General features: G+C 36.6%; 1 protein-coding gene across 10 annotated transcripts in view; it reads right to left on the bottom strand.

The window, feature by feature from the left end:
• TBC1D19 (TBC1 domain family member 19) overlaps positions 1-26,163 on the bottom strand; it is a 277,728-nt gene that overhangs the window by 237,193 nt on the left and 14,372 nt on the right. For 9 of the 10 annotated variants that reach the window (XR_010116325.1, XR_010116326.1, XR_010116329.1 and 6 more), the window contains exons 2-4: positions 22,737-22,809; positions 21,514-21,559; positions 15,263-15,338 (exon numbers count right to left, since the gene is read on the bottom strand). The exons of the other annotated variant lie outside the window; for it this stretch is intronic. Coding sequence is in view for 4 of the 9 variants with exons in the window: in XM_055245489.2 (XP_055101464.1) it covers positions 15,263-15,338; positions 21,514-21,559; positions 22,737-22,809 (195 nt within the window). In the remaining 5 variants the exon portion in view is untranslated. The remainder of the gene's footprint in view (positions 1-15,262; positions 15,339-21,513; positions 21,560-22,736; positions 22,810-26,163) is intronic. 10 annotated transcript variants of the gene reach the window in all.

Here is a 26,163-nt window from a genome sequence, read left to right as displayed (position 1 = left end):
CGACGCAGAAGACAGGTGATTTCTGCATTTCCATCTGAGGTACCGGGTTCATCTCACTAGGGAGTGCCAAACACTGGGTGCAGGACAGTCGGTGCAGTGCACCGTGCGTGAGCTGAAGCGGGGCAAGGCATTGCCTCACTCGGGAAGCGCAAGGGGTCAGGGAGTTCCCTTTCCTAGTCAAAGAAAGGGGTAACAGACGGCACCTGGAAAATCGGGTCACTCCCACTCTAATACCGCGCTTTTCCAACGGGCCTGGAAAATGGCACACCAGGAGATTGTGTCCCGCACCTGGCTCGGAGGGTCCTATGCCCACGGAGTCTGGGTGATTGCTAGTACAGCAGTCTGAGATCAAACTGCAAGGCAGCAGCAAGGCTGGGGGAGGGGGGCCCGCCATTGCCCAGGCTTGCTTAGGTAAACAAAGCAGCCAGGAAGCTCGAACTGGGGGGAGCCCACCACAGCTCAAGGAGGCCTGCCTGCCTCTGTAGGCTCCACCTCTGGGGGCACGGCACAGACAAACAAAAAGACAGCAGGAACCTCTGCAGTCTTAAATGTCCCTGTCTGACAGCTTTGAAGAGAGTAGTGGTTCTCCCAGCACACAGCTGGAGATCTGAGAACGGGCAGACTGCCTCCTAAAGTGGGTCCCTGACCCCCGAGCAGCCTAACTGGAAGGCATCCCCCAGTAGGGACAGACTGACACCTCACTCGGCCAGGTACTCCTCTAAGACAAAACTTCCAGAGGAACAATCAGACAGCTGAATTTGCGGTCCACAAAAATCCACTGTTCTGCAGCCACCACTGCTGACACCCAGCAAAACAGGGTCTGGAGTGGACCTCTAGCAAATTCCAACAGACCTCCACCTGAGGGTCCTGTCTGGTAGAAGGAAAACTAACAAACAGAAAGGACACCCACACCAAAAACCCATCTGTACATCACCATCATCAAAGACCAAAAGTAGATAAAACCACAAAGATGTCACACTCCAGGGACTGTTGTGGGGTTGGGGGAGGGGGGAGGGACAGCATTAGGGGACATACCTAATGCTAAATGACGAGTTAATGGGTGCAGGAAATCAACATGTCACATGGATACATATGTAACAAACCTGCACATTGTGCACATGTACCCTAAAACCTAAAGTATAATAATAAAAAAAAAAGAAAAAAAAAAAAAAGAAATGATAAATGCTTGAGGTGATGGATATCCCAGTTACCCTGATTTAACCATTATACATTGTATGCTTGTATCAAAATATTATTATATGTGCCACATAAGTACATGTAACTATTATGTAGACATAATAATTAAACATTAAAAAATAATTTATTGTGAAAGGCTATTAACTCAAGGCATCTGAAAACTTCTTGTATATGCCTATTATAGAAGTGGTATTTGTTTGAGTTTGGTGCTAGGAATATGGGGTTGTTTTTGCTTTTTCAAGTGAAAGTCTGATTTCTAACTAGGTTACTGTGACAAAAGGAAAAAAATCATCAAAGTTCATTCTTGTCAGTGGAAATAGACAATAATTCTTGGTAATTTAATTACATGTCCCTTTAAAGAGCTCTAAATACATTAGAATAAGAGAATTAAATAAAGACAAGTAGATTCATTATCATCTTTATGCTAGACTCATGAAAGAATATATATTGCTAAACTTATTGACAAAATACTGCTTAATAAAAGTAGCATATACTGAGAAAAAAAAAAAAAAAACCACAAAGATGGGGAAGAAACAGAGCAGAAAAACTGGGAATTCTAAAAAGCAGAGCACCTCTCCTCCTCCAAAGGAACGCAGTTCCTCACCAGCAACGGAACAAAGCTGGACAGAGAATGACTTTGACGAGCTGAGAGAAGAAGGCTTCAGACGATCAAGCTACTCCAAGCTACGGGAGGAAATTCAAACCAATGGCAAAGAAGTTAAAAACTTTGAAAAAAAAATAGATGAATGTATAACTAAGATAACCAATGCAGAGAAGGGCTTAAAGGAGCTGATGGAGCTGAAGGCCAAGTTTCGAGAACTATGTGAAGATTGCAGAAGCCTCGGTAGCCGATGTGATCAACTGGAAGAAAGGGTATCAGCGATGGAAGATGAAATGAATGAAATGAAGCGAGAAGAGAAGTTTAGAGAAAAAAGAACAAAAAGAAACAAACAAAGCCTCCAAGAAATATGGGACTATTTGAAAACACCAAACCTATGTCTGATTGGTGTACCTGAAAGTGACGAGGAGAATGGAACCAAGTTGGAAAACACTCTGCAAGATATTATCCAGGAGAACTTCCCCAATCTAGCAAGGCAGGCCAACATTCAGATTCAGGAAATACAGAGAACGCCACAAAGATACTCCTTGAGAAGAGCAACTCCAAGACACATAATTGTCACATTCACCAAAGTTGAAATGAAGGAAAAAATGTTAAGGGCGGCCAGAGAGAAAGGTCGGGTTACCCACAAAGGGAAGCCCATCAGACTAACAGCTGATCTCTCGGCAGAAACTCTACAAGCCAGAAGAGAGTGGGGGCCAATATTCAACATTCTTAAAGAAAAGAATTTTCAACCCAGAATCTCATATCCAGTCAAACTAAGCTTCATAAGTGAAGGAGAAATAAAATACTTGACAGACAAGCAAATGCTGACTGATTTGTCACCACCAGGCCTGCCCTAAAAGAGCTCCTGAAGGAAGCACTAAACATGGAAAGGAACAACCGGTACCAGCCACTGCAAAAACATACCAAATTGTAAAGACCATCGAGGCTAGGAAGAAACTGCATCAACTAACGAGCAAAATAACCAACTAACATCATAATGACAGGATCAGATTCACACATAACAATATTAACTTTAAATGTAAATGGGCTAAATGCTCCAATTAAAAGACACAGACTGGCAAATTGGATAAGGAGTCAAGAACCATCAGTGTGCTATATTCAGGAAACCCATCTCACGTGCAGAGACACACATAGGCTCAAAATAAATGGATGGAGGAAGATCTACCCAGCAAATGGAAAACAAAAAAAGGCAGGGGTTGCAATCCTAGTCTCTGATAAAACAGACTTTAAACCAACAAAGATCAAAAGACACAAAGAAGGCCATTACATAATGGTAAAGGGATCAATTCAACAAGAAGAGCTAACTATCCTAAATATATATGCACCCAACACAGGAGCACCCAGATTCATAAAGCAAGTCCTGAGTGACCTACAAAGAGACTTAAACTCCCACACAATAATAATGGGAGATTTTAACACCCCACTGTCAACATTAGACAGATCAACGAGACAGAAAGTTAACAAGGATACCCAGGAATTGAACTCAGCTCTGCACCAAGTGGACCTAATAGACATCTACAGAACTCTCCACCCAAAATCAACAGAATATACATTTTTTTCAGCACCACATCACACCTATTCCAAAATTGACCACATAGTTGGAAGTAAAGCTCTCCTCAGCAAATGTAAAAGAACAGAAATTATAATAAACTGTCTCTCAGACCACAGTGCAATCAAACTAGAACTCAGGATCAAGAAACTCACTCAAAACCGCTTGACTACATGGAAACTGAACAACTTGCTCCTGAATGACTACTGGGTACATAACGAAATGAAGGCAGAAGAAAGATGTTCTTCGAAACCAACGAGAACAAAGACACAACATAGCAGAATCTCTGGGACACATTCAAAGCAGTGTGTAGAGGGAAATTTTCAGCACTAAATGTCCACAAGAGGAAGCAGGAAAGATCCAAAATTGATACCCTAATATCACAATTAAAAGAACTAGAAAAGCAAGAGCAAACACATTCAAAAGCTAGCAGAAGGCAAGAGATAACTAAGATCAGAGAAGAACTGAAGGAGATAGAGACACAAAAAACCCTTCAAAAAATTAATGAATCCAGGAGCTGGTTTTTTGAAAAGATCAACAAAATTGACAGAGCGCTAGCAAGACTAATAAAGAAGAAAAGAGAGAAGAATCAAATAGATGCAATAAAAAATGATAAAGGGGATATCACCACCGATCCCACAGAAATACAATCTACCATCAGAGAATACTACAAACACCTCTATGCAAATAAACTAGAAAATCTAGAAGAAATGGATAAATTCCTCGACAAATACACCCTCTCAAGACTAAACCAGGAAGAAGTTGAATCTCTGAATAGACCAATAACAGGCTCTGAAATTGTGGTAATAATCAATAGCTTACCAACCAAAAAGAGTCCAGGACCAGATGGATTCACAGCCGAATTCTACCAGAGGTACAAGGAGGAACTGGTACCATTCCTTCTGAAACTACTCCAATCGATAGAAAAAGAGGGAATCCTCCCTAACACATTTTATGAGGCCAGCATCATCCTGATACCAAAGCCCGGCAGAGACACAACCAAAAAAGAGAATTTCAGACCAATATCCTTGATGAACATTGATGCAAAAATCCTCAATAAAATACTGGCAAACCGAATCCAGCAGCACATCAAAAAGCTCATCCACCATGATCAAGTGGGCTTCATCCCTGGGATGCAAGGCTGGTTCAACATATGCAAATCAATAAATGTAATCCAGCATATAAACAGAACCAAAGACAAAAACCACATGATTATCTCAATAGATGCAGAAAAGGCCTCTGACAAAATTCAACAACCCTTCATGCTAAAAACTCTCAATAAATTAGGTATTGATGGGACGTATCTCAAAATCATAAGAGCTATCTATGACAAACCCATAGCCAATATCATACTGAATGAACAAAAACTGGAAGCATTCCCTTTGAAAACTGGCACAAGACAGGGATGCCTTCTCTCACCACTCCTATTCAACATATTGCTAGAAGTTCTGGCCAGGGCAATCAGGCAGGAGAAGGAAATAAAGGGTATTCAATTAGGAAAAGAGGAAGTAAAATTGTCCCTGTTTGCAGATGACATGATTTTATATCTAGAAAACCCCAACATCTCAGCCCAAAATCTCCTTAAGCTGATAAGCAACTTCAGCAAAGTCGCAGGATACACAATCAGTGTACAAAAATCACAAGCATTCTTGTACACCAATCACAGACAAACAGAGAGCCAAATCATGAGTGAACTCCCATTCACAATTGCTTCAAAGAGAATAAAATACCTAGGAATCCAACTTACAAGGGATGTGAAGGACCTCTTCAAGGAGAACTACAAACCACTGCTCAATGAAATAAAAGAGGATACAAACAAATGGAAGAACATTCCATGCTCATGGGTTAGAAGAATCAATATCGTGAAAATGGCCATACTGCCCAAGGTAATTTATAGATTCAATGCCATCCCCATCAAGCTACCAATGACTTTCTTCACAGAATTGGAAAAAACTACTTTAAAGTTCATATGGAACCAAAAAAGAGCCCGCATCGCCAAGTCAATCCTAAGCCAAAAGAACAAAGCTGGAGGCATCACGCTACCTGACTTCAAACTATACTACAAGGCTACAGTAACCAAAACAGCATGGTACCGGTACCACAACAGAGACATAGATCAATGGATCAGAACGGAGCCCTCAGAAATAATGCCGCATATCTACAACTATCTGATCTTTGACAAACCTGACAAAAACAAGCAATGGGAAAAGGATTCCCTATTTAATAAATGGTGCTGGGAAAACTGGCTACCCATACGTAGAAAGCTGAAACTGGATCCCTTCCTTACACCTTATACAAAAATTAATTCAAGATGGATTAAAGACGTACATGTTAGACCTGAAACCATAAAAACCCTAGAAGAAAACCTAGGCAATACCATTCAGGACATAGGCATGGGCAAGGACTTCATGTCTAAAACACCAAAAGCAATGGCAACAAAAGCCAAAATTGACAAATGGGATCTAATTAAACTAAAGAGCTCCTGCACAGCAAAAGAAACTACCATCAGAGTGAACAGGCAACCTACAAAATGGGAGAAAATTTTCGCAACCTACTCATCTGACAAAGGGCTAATATCCAGAATCTACAATGAACTCAAACAAATTTACAAGAAAAAAACAAACAACCCCATCAAAAAGTGGGCAAAGGACATGAACAGACACTTCTCAAAAAAAGACATTTATGCAGCCAAAAAACACATGAAAAAATGCTCATCATCACTGGCCATCAGAGAAATGCAAATCAAAACCACAATGAGATACCATCTCACACCAGTTAGAATGGCCATCATTAAAAAGCCAGGAAACAACAGGTGCTGGAGAGGATATGGAGAAATAGGAATACTTTTACACTGTTGGTGGGACTGTAAACTAGTTCAACCATTGTGGAAGTCAGTGTGGCAATTCCTCAGGGATCTAGAACTAGGAATACCATTTGACCCAGCCATCATTACTGGGTATATACCCAAAGGACTATAAATCATGCTGCTATAAAGACACATGCACACGTATGTTTATTGCGGCACTATTCACAATAGCAAAGACTTGGAACCAACCCAAATGTCCAACAATGATAGATTGGATTAAGAAAATGTGGCACTATACACCATGGAATACCATGCAGCCATAAAAAATGATGAGTTCATGTCCTTTGTAGGGACATGGATGAAACTGGAAACCATCATTCTCAGTAAACTATCGCAAAGACAAAAAACCAAACACTGCATGTTCTCACTCATAGGTGGGAATTCAACAATGAGAACACATGGACACAGGAAGGGAAACATCACACTCCGGGGACTGTTGTGAGGTGGGGGGAGGGGGGAGGGACAGCATTAGGAGATATACCTAATGCTAAATGACGAGTTAATGGGTGCAGCACACCAACATGGCACATGGATACATATGTAACAAACCTGCGTATTGTGCACATGTACCCTAAAACTTAAAGTATAATAGTAATAATAATAATAAAAACTTATTTGATTACCATTTTTTTCTGAGCTATACAATTAAAGCAGGAACTTAGAAATGACCCAGAACAGAGAAATACTATGACTAAGCATTGAGGAAAGAAAAAAAGAGCATGTCCAATTCAGAAAAATGGGGTTTTTTAATAACTAGAATGGGGGAAATGAGGTATATTATCTGAGATTTTAAATGATGAAACTACATTGATTTAGCAAATATTTATTAGCCACCTATAAAATACATGCCACTAAAGATGAATAAAACAGCATTCCTGTCACTAAGAAACACATCACTTTCGTGGTGGAAGTCAGGAGGATAAGACAGATATACAAATAATATGGGACAGAGATAGTTTGCAAAAAGTTCATAAGATCTGTATCAGTCCATATGTCATAAACTACAGAAAAAAACATGAAAGAATGAGCAAACAGAAAAGCTAGATATGGCTAAACTTGAACATTGTCAATTGAACATATACCACTTCCTTGAAAATCCTAAAAATAAGGAAAGAAAAGTGACCCCAGTTGCTGGCCATGTCTATCCTCTGTCCCATATCTATAACACTATGTCAAGGTGGAGAGGTCTTTTCCAAGGTATCTCTTGCAAGAACTTCAGTCAGATGGTAAGTGAAGTCATTTCCATTGAAATCTTGGATGGTCAAAGGAGTCAGTTCCATAGTTACCAGAAACAGGAATAGAATTTCCTGACAATGAGGGGAAATCCAAGATGAAGAAGCAAGCAGCTGCTTTCAAGCTTGGCCATCCTTTAGGTTTCCTCAAGAACTCTAATCTTAATTAAGTGGTATCCATTCATTCCTTTGTTCACTCACTGACTCACTGACTAATATATTAATATACTGAATGCTGTCTATGTGCTAAGCACAAAAGGAGGACAAGTGAGTAAATGTAGTAAGGAGCAGATGACCATTTAATATGAAAAAGACACTTTGCAAAAGTAGAAATATTTACCTCAAATATAACTTAACTCAGTGAAATTATGAGCTCCTTGATTCCAGAAGTCCTGGAGCAAAAGGAGATGAGAAGTGAACACTTGCCAGAGTTTAGACTGGATAAACCTGAGGTCCACTCTAGCTCCAGTTTTATAGACACAATTTTTCTCAGGTCCTATTCGTGGAGGTGGATAATTAGGCCCTAAGTCTTAGAAGAAATGCCAAAAAAAAAATCATGATTATGCCTGTGCTATTATTTAATAATTTCAATGTACATTTAGCACCCCAAAATAAATAAATAGATGGTTTCTACCCAAAAGACTTACAAAATAAATTCAAAGCTTTCATGTTATTCAAAAGGAAAGTGAATGGTTCTTAACATTTAAAATGTTCAGATAGGAAGACATCTACCTTTTACCCAAACCTATATCCTCTCTAAATGAAATTATTGTTGCCTTCAAGTAAATTTCCCTAATAATTGGAATCTATGGTATTGACTCAAAGGATTTCAGGAATTTCATAAATAAAGCAATTTCTAAGTATGAGAAGCAAAAAATTATAAAAGATTGATGATTATACTGATTTTTTTAAATTAGTATAGCATTACTACTTTTTAATAACAATGAAGGTAAACAAAATGTCTTTTAAACCATATATTAAACAAATAGCATGTAAAAAAACTTATGAAATTATAAAATCAGAAAACTATTTTATTCACTCCGACAAAAAAAACTAATTATAACCCAGCTATCTAATAGAAAAACATTTTAGTAATTCTTCTCTGATTATAAAAATAATATATCAAACAAAAACAACCAATATTAATATTTTTTCTTTCATTTTTCTATGCATGTATATGTGTGTAATTGAGACATAAAAACACATATATTTTGGATTAAACTGAAATTATATTGTTTTATATTTTGCTTTCTCCATATAAGTTTATAATGTATGCCTTTTCCTATTCATTATAATTCTTCAAAAATGGACGTTTTTGATGCCTATATAACATTGTTTCTTTCAGAAACAGCATGTCATATTTAAGCAAGCTCTACTGTTATTCATTTAGATTCTTTTAAATTTTTTACTATTATTACAAACATAAGTTTCTGATTCTTTCTTTTATACAAGGTTCTAGAAGTGGAATTACTAAGTCAAAGGGTCTGAATATTTTCTAGGAATATTCTCTATTTTTTGTTTATGCTATTCATTCATAATTTTTTAAAAATATCTATTATCTACTATGGGCTGGAGACTGTGCTAGATGTTGGAGATACAGTGGTGAAAAGAGAGACTCAGGTCCTACTTCACAGAGACTAAATAATCTAAATGATGATATGAACAACCCAAGTATTATAGTAGAGAAGTATAGGGGGCCTCTCATGTGGAGGATGGATGAGACAGGAAAAGTACCTGAGTATCTGAGATCTGGGAGTTAGAGAGCCATCCTAAACAATCTATCATCTCACTTGATAACATAAATGATGTGCAGAAGCTAGCCAGAAATATATGGGATGAGAGGAGGCAGTTTCAAGTACACCCAGAAACATATGGGATGAGAGGAGGCAGTTTCAAGTATAGCCAGAAATATATGGGATGAGAGGAGGCAGTTTCAAACAGACGCAGTGGCATAAGCAAAAGTTCTCCTATTGCAACAAGTGGAAGAGGTCAAGTATGATTAGAGAGAGAGAAAGTATGTGCATGGCAGGTTGGGGAAGAACGGTGTGAGAAGGCAAGAGATGAGACAAAGCTAGATCATTTCTAGCTTTGTGAGCCATAATAAAGAATTTGAGCTGTATCCTCAAGGTATTGGAAATTTTAGGAAATGGAGTGACAGTATAGAAGGCAAAAAGACCATTAGGAAGGGCGTGAGAACTGAAGTAATGCAAAATTAACAAAATTATCATTTTTGCCAAGGTTACTGGACTGATAGAGAACAGAATAAATTCAACCACATAGTACATCTTGAGTTTGCCTGAGCATTTCTGAGCTAGATAAACAGACTGAATATCAGGTAATGTAAATTCTGGAGCCAGGCTGACCAGGTTCAAATCTCAGCTCTACCACTTTCTCATTTTGTAAAGTGAGACCTAAGACCACATTGGTAACCCACCTCACAGGGTTATCATGAATATTAAATGAGTGAGTACATGTATAGCACTAGAATGGTACCTAGGATATAATTAGGGATCTATATGCTTATTAGTATTGTTTCACAAGAAAACTCATGCACTTATATTTATCACGCTGTATATCTTCAAATACAGCTTTCACTGAAAGGCATAGCAAAGTAGTTCCCAAGGTATTTTACATGAAAATAGGGTTTCATGATCAGTAAGCTTGAACAACACTGGATTAAATAAAATTAAACAGGTTTCTTTCCTGCAGAACTTCTCCAAACCTTTAACATGCCGAAATAAATTGTGAGCAACAAAATTAAAAAATATTAAAACTCAAAGTAGAAAATGAATATCCTTGAGTCCATACTGACATAAATAAATAATTGAATATATAAATAAATGGGGAAGGAGAGAAACTCTTTCATGCAGAAAAATTCCAAATAATTTATGTAGATACCCCTCCCTCAAAGAGGTGGAACATAATTCTCCACTCCTTAAGTATGGTCTATATGTAGTGACTTCCTTCCAAAGAGTACAGTATGGAAAGAGGGAAAAAGAGTAACATTACAGTGGAAAAGCCTCACAAATACTACCTCAGTCAGATGATCAGGGTTAACACCAACAGTGATAAATCATGCTAATAGTATGTACCCTGATATGATGTGATAAATGTAAATGGCACTTTACATCTGGGATCTTCCTCCAAAAAACCCACAATCCCAGTCTAATCATGAGAAAACATCTGATAAATTCCAAGAGAGGGATACTCTACAAAATATCTGAACGGTACTTCTCAAAACTGCCAAAGTCATCAAAAACAAGGAAAGTCTGATAAACTGTCATAGCCAAGAGAGTCTACAGAGACATGACAACCAAATGTAATGTGGTGTCCTGGATGGGATCCCAGGTCAGAACAAGGACATTAGGTTACAACTAAGGAAGTCCGAATAAACTATGGACTTCAGTTCATAATAATGTATCAACCAATATGGCTCATTAATTATAACAAATGTACCATACTAATGTTAAGATGTTAATAATAAGGGAAACTGGGTATGAGATCTATAAGAACTCTGTGCTAACTTCTCAAAACTCTTCCAAAATATGAAGTCCAGCAAAAATAGTAAAACAAATTGTGAGTCATCAAAAGGAAAGCAGTGTTCCTCAATTTGCAAACTTCCTTGTCCAAGGAACCCTTTTGTGTGGAGCATCCCTCAAGGTTAGTATTTAGCAGAAAACATTCTGGGAAATGCTGATAGAGAATAACAAGCTTCATAACCTCATGAGCCCAGAAAATTAAGTACCAGTGTAGCTTGCCAGAAACTGCACGAAGCTGATTTATAACCCAACTCTGAAGACACGATCAAGAGCTAAGTGAAGTTAAAGTAATTCATAAAACTTTAATTGAAAAAAAAATGAATTGAATTTTTCCAGGGTACAATTCAAAATATTTTCTGCCCATGTCTTACTGAATACAAAGTGAAAGGAAACACTAACTGGATTTTTAAAGCTTCTTTTTCATTAAAAAGGGCAAAGAATAACCTGGTAAGAAACCACTTGTATACTACTCCTTCCCAGTGCGCGGACGAAACTTCCTAGTCACTTCCCGCTAGTCACACAGCACTTTTTACTTTGTATTACATCTAGTGTCCAAGTCTTATTTCAATTACTAAACCTTGCAATTACTTGAAGGCAGAATCTGTATCTAATTTATTTCTGAATTTCTGCAGCATAGAATCTTCTACTGAGTAGGTATTCAGTAAATATCCTTAAAATAAATAGTGTAATAATTGGGAAAATAGATGGCTAACTCCTTTACTATCAATCCAACATAAAGTTACTAAGCTCCTGCTACATAAAGTCCAGTGTACTAGATGCAGCAGTTATGTAAAAATGTTTTTAAACTGTTACTTCTTTCAAAAGACATATAATAAATGTCAGAAAGATGTATACAGAAATTACTATAATAGGCCGGGCACAGTGGCTCATGCCTGTAATCCCAGCACTTTGAGAGGCTGAGGTTGCAGTGAGCCTGAGATCATACCACTGCACTCCAGCCTGGGCGATAAAACAAGACTCAGTCTCAAAAAATAAAAATAAAAAAAATCAATTACTATAATAAATTGCAATTTGTGCTAAGGGCCATAAAACAACAGGGAGCTATTCAACAGAGTTCAAGAGAGAGATCCCTTTCAACAGGGATAATCAATAATAACATCAGAGAAGAGATGCCATCTGAGCTGACCCTCACAAAATAGATAGGATTTCTGTAACACAAAACAGGGAGAAAGGGCTTTCCAGGACAGGAAAATAAGTGTTAATGATGCAAGAGGGAAAGGCAAAATGATTCACTTGGACAGGCACATAGGACAGTTATAAGACAGCAGAGACTGACAAAGTGGAAGGGGAAGGCTGAGGACAGATAGTAAAAATTCTTAAATGCTGGGCTCTGGAATCGGAACTTCATTTTTTAGGCAACTGGGAATAATCACTGAAGGTCTGTTAAAAGGCAGTGAGCTATAAGGGTTCGTCTGCTTATAATTAAAGTTAATAGTATTGAGAGTACCTAAGGAGATTGGGAGAGATAGACTGAAAGTTGGGAGGTATAAAAATAAGATAAGGATGTGAATTAAAGCACAATGTCTAAAATAAACAATAAAAGGCAACATTATCAGCATTATCACCATCATCATCATTATTGTGACTACTATGGTAACAGCCTTGGTAATGAAAAGAAAGAGGAGATTATAAGACTATGGGAAGAAATAATATATAGCACTTGATCACTAGTAACAAAAACAGGAAGGTCAGGAAGAGATGGTCATTTTAAAAAGAACTTAAACAGTTTTAGACATGCTAAGTTTGATCTCACAGAAAAAAAATGTGCAGCAGACAGTTGATCTCAGAGGATTGGAGCAAAAAGAGATGTGGCAACAAAAAAGAAGGAAGCTGTGGAAGCTTGAATGAGATAACCTGAATATTCTTTATAAAATGTAAGTGAGAAATGCTTAAAATGAGTGAGACAGAGGTTGAATTACGGGCCACACAAGCATGAAAAAGTTTTAGAACAACCTAAATGGAAGACAGACAATGAGTAACAAATATAATATTAGCAGACAGCAAAAAGAATCCACTGGAAGTTAAATAAATGAATTGAGACTAGATAATGGTTAACACAGAAATTACAAGATTTTCTCTTGAAGTGGTCAAAAAGTTTGGGAGAAGAGAGAAAGTAAACAGTAAAAGTAGCCTTAGACTAAGGAGTAGAATGGCAGACAGAACAGAAGTCTGTTGGGGAAGAGATTATGAAACGTAAGGAAGAACATGATGCAATACAAGTCATGTGATCCAGACTAGGTAGCTTTCATGGAAAGAAGAGAGAATTGCCCCCCAAAATAGGGAGCTAAGCAACTAAGTGTCTCAAAAAGAACAAATATAGAAAGACAGGTAGACACTTACTGATAGGGGAGGTAATCAGTATGGCCATGGTTAAAGAATCAATTAGCTCAGCAAACCTTATCAAGAGTGTTCTGTGGGCTGGGTACTATGCTAGATGCTGGGGATAAAAAGCACAATCTCTGCTATTGAAGAATGAATAATTTAGTGCAGGGATTGGCAAACCTTGTATGAAAGGGAAGATAGTAAATATTTTAGGCTTTGCAGTCCATGGGTCTCTATCGCAACCACTTCAGGCTGTCACTGTTGTGCAAAAGCAGCAACAACCAATATGCAAATGAATGAACATGACTATTTTCCAATAAAACATATCTTAGTGATTCATATAGTTTTCATGTGTCACAAGATTATGCTTATTTTGATTTTTCAACCACTTAAAAATGTAAAAAGTAGAAATTAAATTCCTAGTTTGCCAACCCCATAAAAATAGGTGGCAGGTTGGATTTGGCCCAGGGGCTGTAGTTTGCAGATCCCTGATATATATGGGAAAGTCCAGAAAGAAAAGAGAGGAGTATCATACATGTACCTATCACTCACATATATTCTCAGCAACTAGCAGTAAGCTCTAAGAGTGGACTTATTATTTACCTCTCTATCTCTTCTTTTCAGTCATGATTAAAAAAAAAAACCTTTATGTTTTGTTTCTTACACCTAGTATGTAAAAACTGATACTTTCTCTATACTGTTTAGAAATTTTCAATTTCACTAAAAAATATTCAGGCCCAACCTTCTTAGTTTTATTTTATTGAGTTTAAATCTTTATAACAAAAAAACCCCACAATTTTTTCAAATACGTATTATTTATTATGCTTTATGACAAATTGATAAATAAACATTAACTGATTTCCAGCCCTAAAAGATACCACCTAGAGATAGAAATATATACTTCCTCAAATATCTCCAAGGTTTTTATTTATATTGCTTCTTTTCACCATCTAATTTTGATGATTTTTTTTAATAAAAATAAAAGTTGAAAAAAAGTGCCTAATTTCCACTGTTGTGGAATGTGATGACTCTGCAGAAAATTTTCAAGAGCAGAAGAACCATGATGATAACTGTGGAAGCTGAGTGATGGGTTCGTGGGAGTTCTTTGAGGTACCTTTGAAATATTTCATACCAAAAAAGGTTTTAAAAATCCATCTCTGAGGCTATGCTGAAGAATGATGGTCGACTGACTGTGGTGCTCATTACGTGCCTCAGCAGTGGCAGTCACAGAATCCTGTTCAACCAGCACTGTGAGGAAGGCTTATGGACAGGACTGGACTGAGGGGAGGTGAGTGAGGCTATGCTGAGATGAAGGACAATTAAAAGAGCTAGGGGCATGCGCTAGAACCTCTTGAGCTTCCATTTTAACAACTATTCATAGTCTTTATGCTTAAATTATTTTATTTTGTCATTTTATTCTTAGTTTTTTGCCAACCCATTTTGATAGCAGGCTTATCAGAGTTCTATAACAGCATACAATTAATAGGTGACAGCCTACTGTGAGAACAAATATATTTTAAATACACTTTCAATAACACTGGTTTCAAAGGCCAAAATTTTAAGGAAAGAGGGTGTCAGTTCATTCACATTTCATTCCTTTAATATCACAGGCCATGAAGAATAGATTGCCACATTATACTTGTACCATATTTTAAATTGCAGGCCAGTATAGTAGATGATTTTTTCCCCTTCTACCCCATTTTTCCCAGGGTTGCCATAGTTAAATAGGTATGATCCTTGGTTACTGAAAATAAAATGGGAGAATGTACAAATACCATTAACATAAATTTAGTGGTTCTACCCCAGTATTTCATAATTAATAATACATACTCCTGACATCAATAATGATCTTTTGCTCTGTATTACATAACTTGGCATGAAAAAATAAAATGAAATGGAACAATAGCCAACCTGTGCTTTCCTCATGTATACCAAAGGTTCTTTAAGATGTTCAGGAGGTGCAGCAGGATGACTAGGTAAAGGAAACCTAGGAGCAAAAAGAGGCAGCTAAATATCACACATTATTCTCTTGGTTAGATATTACTTACCTCCGTAGTCCATGTTATAAACTGTTTTTCCAGTAACATTTCATTTTATATTCAAAATATATTGTTTTTATTAAGAAAATAGATTGATTTAGTCAACAAATACTTGGGCCATTCTAGGTACTAAGTATAAGGTGGTGATTGAGGTAACATTCTCTGTTCTCATGGACGTAACATTCTCATGAAGAAAGCCAATAATCACAAACACATACAAATAAAATAATATCAGATTGTAATAAGTGCCGTGAAAAAATGAAAGCAGGGTAATAAGACACAATAAATTTGGAGGTCAGTGAAGTCCTCTTAGGGGATTTTATACTTAAACCAAGACATCAGTGTGAAGGAGCCAACCATGCAAAGATCTGGGGGAAGAATATTCCAAGCAGAGGGATGGCAAGCACAAGAATTCTGAGGAGGTAATGCTTGAAATGTTTAAGGATCAGAAAAAGTCAGGGCCACTGGAACATAATGACTGAAGTGCAGAGTGGTATGAAATCACAGATAGAAAAGGCAGTAGGAAGACATGATGGTTCAATATTTATTTGGAGATTCCAATCCATTTCACAATATATAACTCCTCTTGAAATTAGTCATCAGACTTGTACCTACAGCAAAACAGTCATGTTCCAATAATCAAGAACCATAGACTGAATTCTCAAGAAATTCCTGGTACAAAGTAGGACAAAAGCATGTAAAAGGTTAATAATATTCGAAACCACTTGCATCTGTCCTGGAGCCTACATGTAAAAGGCTAAACTGTCCATAGAAACATTGCTGGAATAGAGAAAGGCAACCTATCCCACCTAATCTATAAGACAGTTTCACAAATTGATTATTTCTGGCAAATTATTTTTCTACTAAAATCTACATTTCATGTACCTTTCTCATTCACAAATGAAAAAAAAGTTAAGTCTCTAGATACCTTGATATTTCTTGTCTTATATGTAAGATAGTTTAAAAACTATCTCACATTGTCCAATATGCCATTTGCTTCCACTTTTAATGGTAATTATGTCTAAATTTAATAAAGCTTAGAAATTTAGGATTAAGGCCAGGCGCGGTGGCTCACGCCTGTAATCCCAGCACTTCGGGAGGCCGAAGCGGGTGGATCATGAGGTCAGGAGCTCGAGACCATCCTGGCTAACATGGTGAAACCCCGTCTCTACTAAAAATACAAAAAAATTAGCCTGGCGTGGTGGCGCATGCCTGTAGTCCCAGCTACTCGGGAGGCTGAGGGAGGAGAATGGCGTGAACCTGGAAGGTGGAGCTTGCAGTGAGCCGAGACTGCACCACTGCACTCCAACCTGGGCAACAGAGCAAGACTCCATCTCAAAAAAAAAAAAAAAAAAATTTAGGATTAAAATTGGACAGACTTTACTGATGATCTTAATAGTTAATGATCAAAGAAAGGTATCCAAAATACAGGTAACAAGAGGAGGCAACTTGAAAGTCATTCATATTAAGACCAAAATCAAGTTAGATATTTATTTTTTCAGAAATATTTAATGACAACCTACACAATATAAAAGAGATACAGAAGTGAACAAAACTGGCTAAAATATCTGCCCTCATGGAGCTTACATTTAGTAATATGCAGAGATAAGAGTTGCCAGATAGGAAAAATGCACAGAAACTTATACAGCACACTTGACTCTATTTTTTCTTGTCCCCCAAGTCTCCCTAAATAACTTAAGATGATGTACCTACTGACAGTAAACTATTTTAGGCAACCATTACTCCTTGCCTACATTTATCCAGCAGGTTCCTAAGTGCTTCCAGACTGTTTTCAACCTATTCACCAATTTGCCTGGATGTTGGCCAGAAGTGATGTCTTCCTTATTCACCAGTAATTGTAATTCCAGCATCTAGCATAATGCCTGGTACACAGTAGATAACAAATATATTGTTGAATGAATAAAATGCAAATTTGATCATGTTAATATTTTACTTATAATTTTAAAATGGCACCCAAATGCTTTTAGGATCCAGTCTACAAAGTCTTAAGAAGCACAATCCTGTTTATAAATCTAGAATCATCCTTAGCCATGCTCCCTTCACCTGCTACCATTCAGCCATACAAACTTTTCTACCACGTTTGCACCACACTCTTTTCCACTTCTAAATCTCTGAGCCTGCTATTCCCTTCTGCCTAAAGTGCTTTTCTTCTCTACTCTTTCTCCCTGACAAACTCTAGCTTAGCTTTCTGATCTCAGCCTGGATATTGCTTCCTTTGGTAAGCCACCATGGCATCCCCAAATCTAAGTTAAATGCCGGCCTTATGTGTTCCTTGTATTTCCCTAATCGTTGCACTTATTTTACTGCACTGTAATTGCCTCTTTAAAGTCTGTATGCCCAACTGGGATGTAAGTTCCAGGAGACAAAGACTGTCTAGCCTGTTCATTATCAACAGCACCTGGTTCTGTGCACAATAGCAAACATACAGTAGCATTTCAAACTAAGAGGGCAAAGAAGAACTGTACATTTAGGATGTTTCAGAGGTACCCAGGTCTACTGCTTGAGCATTCTCCCAGTGAAAGCCATGAATGTGTACAAAGACTTACCCAAATCTGTGGTCTAGGGTAAGGTATCCATTATCTAACATCCTTCCATTTTAGGCCCACTACTGTTTGACACTCATAACTCTCTAAGGTATGGTAGACATTTGGATGTATCTACTATAACAGCAAACTATGCTATATGTTTTTATAACATGCACATATAGAATAAGATTGTTAAGGTTTATGTACTTCTTTATGTTCTTTGAGGGAAAAAGAATAGGTCATCTAATTTCTTATAAACTACTCTGTACAAAGTACAATGAAGACTAAGACACAGAAATAAACTGACCTATTTTCATTTTGCATGTAAAGATTGTCTTAAATACAGTAAGACTAAGACTAATAATTGCACTGTCTCCTCAATTCAACAAATATTTGTCATGTGTTAGCATTGGTAGGTGGCTCAATAACTATTTGCTGACTCAATGTCATCTATTTGATGCTATAGGAAATATGAAAGAAATGTAAGACACAATTTTTGTTCCAGAACATTTTTAATCCAGTTAAGAGATAAGACACAGACCTATGTGAGACGTAGTAAAATGCATGGGCTTTGGAATCATATAGCTGGAGGTTAAGCCCTAGCACTGCCATTTGCTAGCTATATGATCTTCAACAAGTTACTTAAGTGTTCTGCCATGGTTTGAATGTTTGTCCTTTCCAAAACTCATGTTAAAATTTGCGATTGTAACAGTATTAAGAGGTGGGATCTTTCAGAAGTGATTAGGCCATAAGGGCTTCACCTACATGGGTGGGATTGGTGCCATTATAAAAGGGTGGGTTAAACCCCCTCTTGACCTCTCACCTTCTGCCATGGGATGATGCAGCAAGAAGGCTCTCACCAGATGCTGGCACCTTGATATTGGACTTCCCAGCCTCCAGAATTGTGAGCCAATAAATTTCTGTTTATTATAAATTACCCAATCTCAGGTATTCTGTTATAGCATCACAAGACAAACTAAAACATGGTTTAAGCCTCATTTTCCTCTTCCGTAAAATGGTGATCATAATAAATTTTACTTCATAGGGTTGTAATGAAGATTATATTGACTACGCCAATGCATATAAAGTGTTGGCATAAAATAAGCATTCAATCACTGTAAATTATCATTAATATAATACTAAATAGTTATTAACACAATAATAAATATATAACTAATTGTTTTAAATGAATGGAAAAGATAATTAAAGTATGCAATCTGAAATGGAGAGCGCTAACCTAGACTAGTTTAAAATTTCATGTAAATGACAAAATACAGAAAATTTTCTAGTGTATTTGTTAAATAAGAAACTGACTAAAATCTTTGTAATGCTTACTAAAACAAGTAAAACGAAGCGTGCTGTTTTCAGTCTGTATAGTCGGTATAGCTCATGTGTTCTATACCTCTATTAGGCATGAGGATGTGTATTTTTTATCTCCCGTTGTTTAATATTACCTAATGAATATTCATACTTTCCTTTTTGCTTTCCTTATTCATCCATCTAACAGTTGCTGCCAATGAAAAATGCAACAGAATACACTAAGTCTTCTTTATTCTTTTGACTTATGTTAGGGGAAATGTTTCTTCCCCATCCCTGATGTGCACTTCCATGTGAAAAGAGTTCCATTACTGTAACATTCTTGGACTCTCTCTAAGGCTTAACTCAGTACACTACAGAAGAGGTTTAATGCCTTATTCAACTTTTAAATTTGAGAAGAATAAACTGAACATACTGCCCCTGATCCAATGCTATTTGACTGGAAGGTTAAATCTATTTAATTCTGGAGTTCAGTTGAAAGACTAATTTTGCTCTCATACTAAGCTATGTCCTCCTATCTAGTCTTTATCAGTAATAAAAGTGTAATTTTGATCTCCCATCTGCTTTTTTGTTTTATCTTGTTTCTTAATTTGTTCAGAACCCAAGTGAGGAATAAAAATAATATCACTGGACTCCTTAAAAAAATCCCAACGAGTTATTCAGAAAATATATACTTAAAGTTCTATTGTACAGAATGCCAACAATATGATAATGAATAAAACACAGTCCCTCCTCTATCAAGTAAAAGGTCAAGTCTGTCACACAGAACAATTTTCAGGAATATTAGTAATATCACCTCAGATTGAGAATCCAGTGTTTGGAATTATACACAACAGGCACCTTTAGTACATATTGTAAATTTAAAACCTTACTTGTCATGATAAATGTCTATTCTTTTGGTGACTGCCAAAGGTACTGTCACAGTACTGTTAAAGGTATGGTCACAGTCAACTTCAATTATTAGATACACTTATATCTAACATTATTTAAGAATTCAAATCCAACTGGGAAGACGGATTTGAGCAAAGCAAAGAAGCAAATGCTAATCTTTAAAAATTGTATCTAAAGCACATGTGCATAGGGGTTCATCTGAGTCTCTTAATTTTAGAAACAATTCTGGTAAGCTGCATTATGTCATTTCCCAGTTAACGAACTGGAAAGGTCAAGTTGAAAATGGGAATGTTAAACACTAGAGAATGTTACAGACATAAATACAGTGATAACAGTAAAGGAAAAAAAAAAGGAGACATGGGAATGCAATTAGACTTGGGAACTCTGTTAGACTATGAACTCCATGAGGGCAGAAATTGTGTTTATTGTTCTATACTATATGCTTAGTGCTTAGTATGGTGCTACCACATGGTAGGTATTCAATAAATAATTGACAAGTAACAAACGTTGAAGAAACTACAAAAGCTAACATTCTGGATCTACATTTTTTTAAAATGGCAAACAGTTCTATACACCTTAATAGACCCTGATGTTAAATCTAAATAAACAAAAACATGGACATTCTTAATAATGACACCAATTTTGCCAAAGAACAAAAAAGATAATCGTGTTTAGAATGGACAGCTTATAAAGACACAAAAAAGTGTAATACCCAAAATGACAACAATAAGAAGAATGTTAGTAAGCTTCAGTTATCTGAAATATTAACTTCAGAGAAACATCTTATTCCCTAATTACACTAGATAAATGAATTGTTAATATAAAATAATGGTTGGGGCTGGATGCAGTATCTCCTACCTCTAATCCCAGCACTTTGGGAGGCCAATGCAGGTGGATCACTTGAGGTCAGGAGTTCGAGACTAGACTGGCCAACATGGTGAAACCCTATCTCTACTAAAAATACAAAAATTAGCCAGGTGTTGTGGCAGCGGCCTGTAATCCCAGCAACTTGGGAGGCTGAGGCACAAAAATCACTTGAACCTGGGAGGCAGAGGTTTCAGTTAAGCCAAGATCATTGCACTGCACTCCAGCCTGGGCAACAGAGTGAGACTCCATCTCAGAAAGAAAACTAAAAAAATTAAATAGTGGGTGGGTGGTAAAAAAAAACAAAAAAAAAAAACACCTATTTCTTATTATTTGTCAGGCAAGACGGTAGTAATTTTTAATTGTATTAACTTACTTGAAATGCTGTATAAATATTAATGATAAATAATAATACAACAAGTATATATAACAATACTGGTTTTGTTACTCACAAAGTAAATATAGCTAAACAAAACACTATTGTAAAATAGGTGGGAAAACTCACACACTCAGTTCACTATAAACAGCATTCTGAAGTTTCTTCTCCCAACCTGTTTTTTAAAAAAAGAATAAAATATATGAACATACTAGTTTTTAAATAAACATACATCATAATTAAATTTATTTTAATAAAACTTTGGCATCATATTTATTTGTGAAAGAATTTTGTCAACTGCCAATCCCTATGTAAAGCGTTATTAAACATTATTTCCTATACACTTACCATATCCCTTGGCTAACACTGGGTAGCAAAGTCATCAACATGATATTTTAAAATAATATCATTATTGCACCATTTTATCAGGTTGGGAGGAACATTTCCTTTTTCACTATCAAAGTGCTCAATGAATGTCACAATCTTCATCTTCACATGTTGTACTACTAAAGCTATAAGGAATGTGCCAAGGGAACAGCAAAAAACAGCCACCTGATGAAGATAGATGACAAGTATCTAGTTATAATTAACTCATTGGCAAAGTCCTGGACGACAGAGGCAGATTATTGTGAGTTACCAATGGTCAGACCAGTTAGCTCAGCTGCTAACTATCTGGGTCAACCACTTAACATCTCAGTTCCCATATGCAGATGTTGGACTAGGGAACCTCTCTCTCCTCTTGCTCTATGAAAAGTTAGAATTTTCTTTTTATTTTCTGTGAAAGCATAAAAGGAAAAAAGTCACAACTGAAAAGTAAAATGAAAAATTACTTAACTAAGGAGATACTTAATACCTTATGGATGTATTTATCCATCAGGATATTACCAGTAAGGTAAACAGTATTTAAATCCAACTAATGCAAAGGAGTCTTTCTCACAGAGTTCTTGAATTTTTGCACCATTTTGTTAAAATGTCTAATAGTTCTAATTCTCCCTAAATAGAAACCTATTTGGCCATAGTTTTCACAATTTTGAATGAGTAATTGGAAGGCTGGGGATAAAATATTATTTATTTTGCCTTGTAATGGTATCCAAGGGAGAGAATAGTCCCAGCTTCTTAGTTTCTGTTTCTGATTGGGCCAGTAAAGCCCTTTCCTCATCTCTCTTTTCTGCTTATCACTAGAGACAGAAACCAAAAACCATGGCTTCAGGCTGCTAAAAGCCTAAAACAAAACAAAACAGAACAACGACAACAAAGTAAGGTGGTTGTACAAGCTTGAGGGCTTAAAGAATTAGGAATAAATAAAACATTTTCTTATTTTGCCTTAAGTTATTAGGAAAAAAATTACAAACCTGATATTTTAAAGAATTCCTTAATATCTTCTTTCAGTGATTCAAGTTTTATCTCAGGTCTCTGAAGACTGGCCTAAGAATAATAATAAGAAGAAAGAAAGATAAGGAAGGAAAAGACATCCAAAGTAAATCATTTGGGTTGATATTTAGAACAAAGGAAATGTTTAAAAAGGAGTGTCCAAAAATGTATACTATTTGAAAAATCCTCTTTGAAGATACAGCTTAGAACTATCTAGAATAGCTTATAAGAAAGAAGACTTTCTCACTAACTCTTAAAGGATCTGTGATAGTATACTAAAGTCTACTAAAATTATAAAACTTGGAGATTATAAGTCCTTATCATCTTTATCTAGGGTCTCAAGTTGGAAAAATACTCAGATTTTATAAATTCATTGCCTTGATATTATATTAAATATATATGGCACCTGTACCTAATGACTAAAAAACCAGTTGCATCCATGTAAATAGATCTTTGCACATTGTCTTCCTCTTTGGATTGCTTCTCAATGTAAATGCATTGTGTATATTTGTAGAAAATACATAAAACTACTAGTTCATAAATGTGTGTTATTAGTGTTTTGTGTTTTTTTATTTTTTGGAACGAAGTTTTGCTCTTGTTGCCCAGGCTGGAATGCAATGGCACAATCTCGGCTCACTGCAACCTCTGCCTCCCGGGTTCAAGCGATTCTCCTGCCTCAGCCTCCTGAGTAGCTGGGATTACAGGCACCCGCCACCACGCCTGGCTAATTTTTGTATATTTAGTAGAGACGGGGTTTCACCTTGTTGACCAGGCTGGTCTTGAACTTCTGACCTCAGGTGATCCACCCGCCTCAGCCTCCCAAAGTGCTGGGATTACAGGCGTGAGCCACCACGCCTGGCCTGTGTTATTAGTGTTTTATCTTCAAGTGCATGTTTCCTATTCTACTGGTTTTTCACACTAATTTTTACCAAAAATATAATTTTTCCTACTTGTAATGGCTTTGATTACTCTCAAAGTGTTGATGTTCCATCACCTAGCTCTGTCAAATTCTAGCAGCATACTTCTTCAGAAGGAATTTCTATTAGAGGATGTCAAATAGAGTATTTCAAACCTAAGAAATCAAAAATTGGTCTTATCCTCCACTTACTGTCTTGTTCCTTCTCTTACATTTTTTAAATCTTCATCAATAAAATTACCATTTACCAGATCTTCCAAGTTAAAAACTTCAAATTTATTCTCAATTCCACACTAACTCTTCCATGATTCAATCCCTTTCTGGGAGATGGCACTGGTGGCAGCGAGATTTTTTTAAAAACCTCCTTGATTTCCACATAAAAACAGACCAAGCAACTAGACAGCAAAGCCAAATCCCTTGGAAAATATTCACAACAAAACTAGATGATAAGCTATCCCCCAGAAATACAAGCAGCTGAGGATAAACGAACTGCCACAAGACCTGTAAGATATCAACATCTGTACAGGAAGAAGCAGAAGAAAGCAATTGGCTATCTGAGGTAGTGAAAACAAAAGAAGCCCAAAGTAGTCAACAAACATACACTTGAACACATGATGAGCCAACTTTAGAGCAGAAGTTAAAACAGGGAAGGGTTTTGCCTGATTCAAATATAGCCAAGTGATATCCGAAGAGACTGGAGCAATCTAGTACCTATAAATTCTTAAAACTGACCAATCAAGGCCCCCTTTCCAAAGTCTGGAAATGTTGATAGCGTAATAAAAAAGGAGAATGTTAGGGAACTAACTCATTACCTTAAACACTGGTAAATAATGAAAAAGGCATTTATGCTGCCTTTCCTATTGGCACTATACCACTGGATATCCACACAGTAAAAGGGGAAATGACTCTTTGCAAAAGAATTCTAGCTAATAACTAAAACAGATATGATATAATTAGAATATCACAACTTTGCAATCCCAATGAATTACTAATTCTAGGCATTGAGCAAAAACAGCTACTAACATTGCAAAAGAGATAATTAGACATGATGTGGTTTTCAATGAAAGAACACTCTACTGCTATTGTCAGGCCAAAGGGATAACACCTGAGTCTGATGAAGCCTCTGGGTCCAACTGTCAACTTATAAGACCTACAAAGGGCAGAGGAACATGTTGAGCTATACCATGAATTTATAATAAGAAAAGTCTCCAGGCTATGGGAAATTCTAAAGTCACATAGCCTAGTTCTTCAGCTGATAAACTGTAAGGAAAAAGAAAGGAAGGAGAGAAAACCTATAGCTTAAAAAAAAAGACAAAGACATTTAAAAAATAGGCAGGACTAAGCTATAGTGTCTAGAGACATATATTTGATTAATAAAATTATCAAGGAATGCAGAAAATATAAAAATACTCAATGTCACTAATCACTAAAGAAATGCAAATCAAAAGTGCAATGAGATACCATTTCACACCAGTCAGAATGTCTTCAATTAAAAAGTCAAAAAATAACATGCCAGGGAGGCTGTAGAGAAAAGGGAACGTTTATACACTGCTGGTGGGAATGTAAATTAGTTCAGCCATTGGGGAAAGCAGTTTGAAGATTTCTCAAAGAACTTAAAACAGAACTACCATTTGACCCAGCAATCCCAATTACTGGTATATATCCAAAGGAATATAAATCATTCTACCATAAAGACACATGCATGCCTATGTTCATTGCAGCACTATTCACAATAGCAAAGAAATGGAATCAACCTAAATGCCCACCAACAGTAGACTGGATAAAGAAAATGTGGTACATATACACCATGGAATACTACACAGCCATAAAAAACAACGAGATCACGTCGAGCAAAATGGATGAAGCTGGAGGCCATTATCCTAAATGAACTAAGAGCAGGGACACAAAAACGAAACCCACATGTTCCCACTTATAAGTGGAAACTGAACATTGAGTACACATGGACACAAAGAAGGGAACAATAGACACCAGGGCCTACTTGAGGGTAGAGGGTGGGAGGAGGATGAGGAATGGAACTACCAATTGGGTATTATGCACACTATCTGGGTGACGAAATAATCTGTACACCAAACCCCCGTGACAAACAATTTACCTATATAACAAACCTGCAAATGTGCCCCTGAAACTAAAAGTTAAGAATAATAAAATATCTAACAGAACAGCTAAAAAAAAAAAAGAAATGCAGAAAAATGATTACCATAAATATCATGTTATCAGAAACGGAGGGGTTTGTGATTGGGATGCGGCAAATGGAGAGGTTTCCAGTGTGGCTGGCAAAGTTTCACTTACAGGGTGGTCATTACAAAGTCCTTCACCCCATAACAATACATTATAGATTTGTATCTATAATATAAATATAAATTTATATACTTACGGGCTAAAAAGGTTCAAAAAAGACAGGAAAAAATGTCCTCCCAATCTATACTTTCTCTCCATTTTAAAGTCCCACATTTAGCCTAAGACAAGTCTTT

Source organism: Symphalangus syndactylus, chromosome 16, assembly GCF_028878055.3.
Source record: "Symphalangus syndactylus isolate Jambi chromosome 16, NHGRI_mSymSyn1-v2.1_pri, whole genome shotgun sequence".
Classification (NCBI taxonomy): domain Eukaryota; kingdom Metazoa; phylum Chordata; class Mammalia; order Primates; family Hylobatidae; genus Symphalangus; species Symphalangus syndactylus.
Note: the sequence above shows the minus strand (reverse complement) of the source record. Positions and strands in the feature narration are given on the sequence as shown.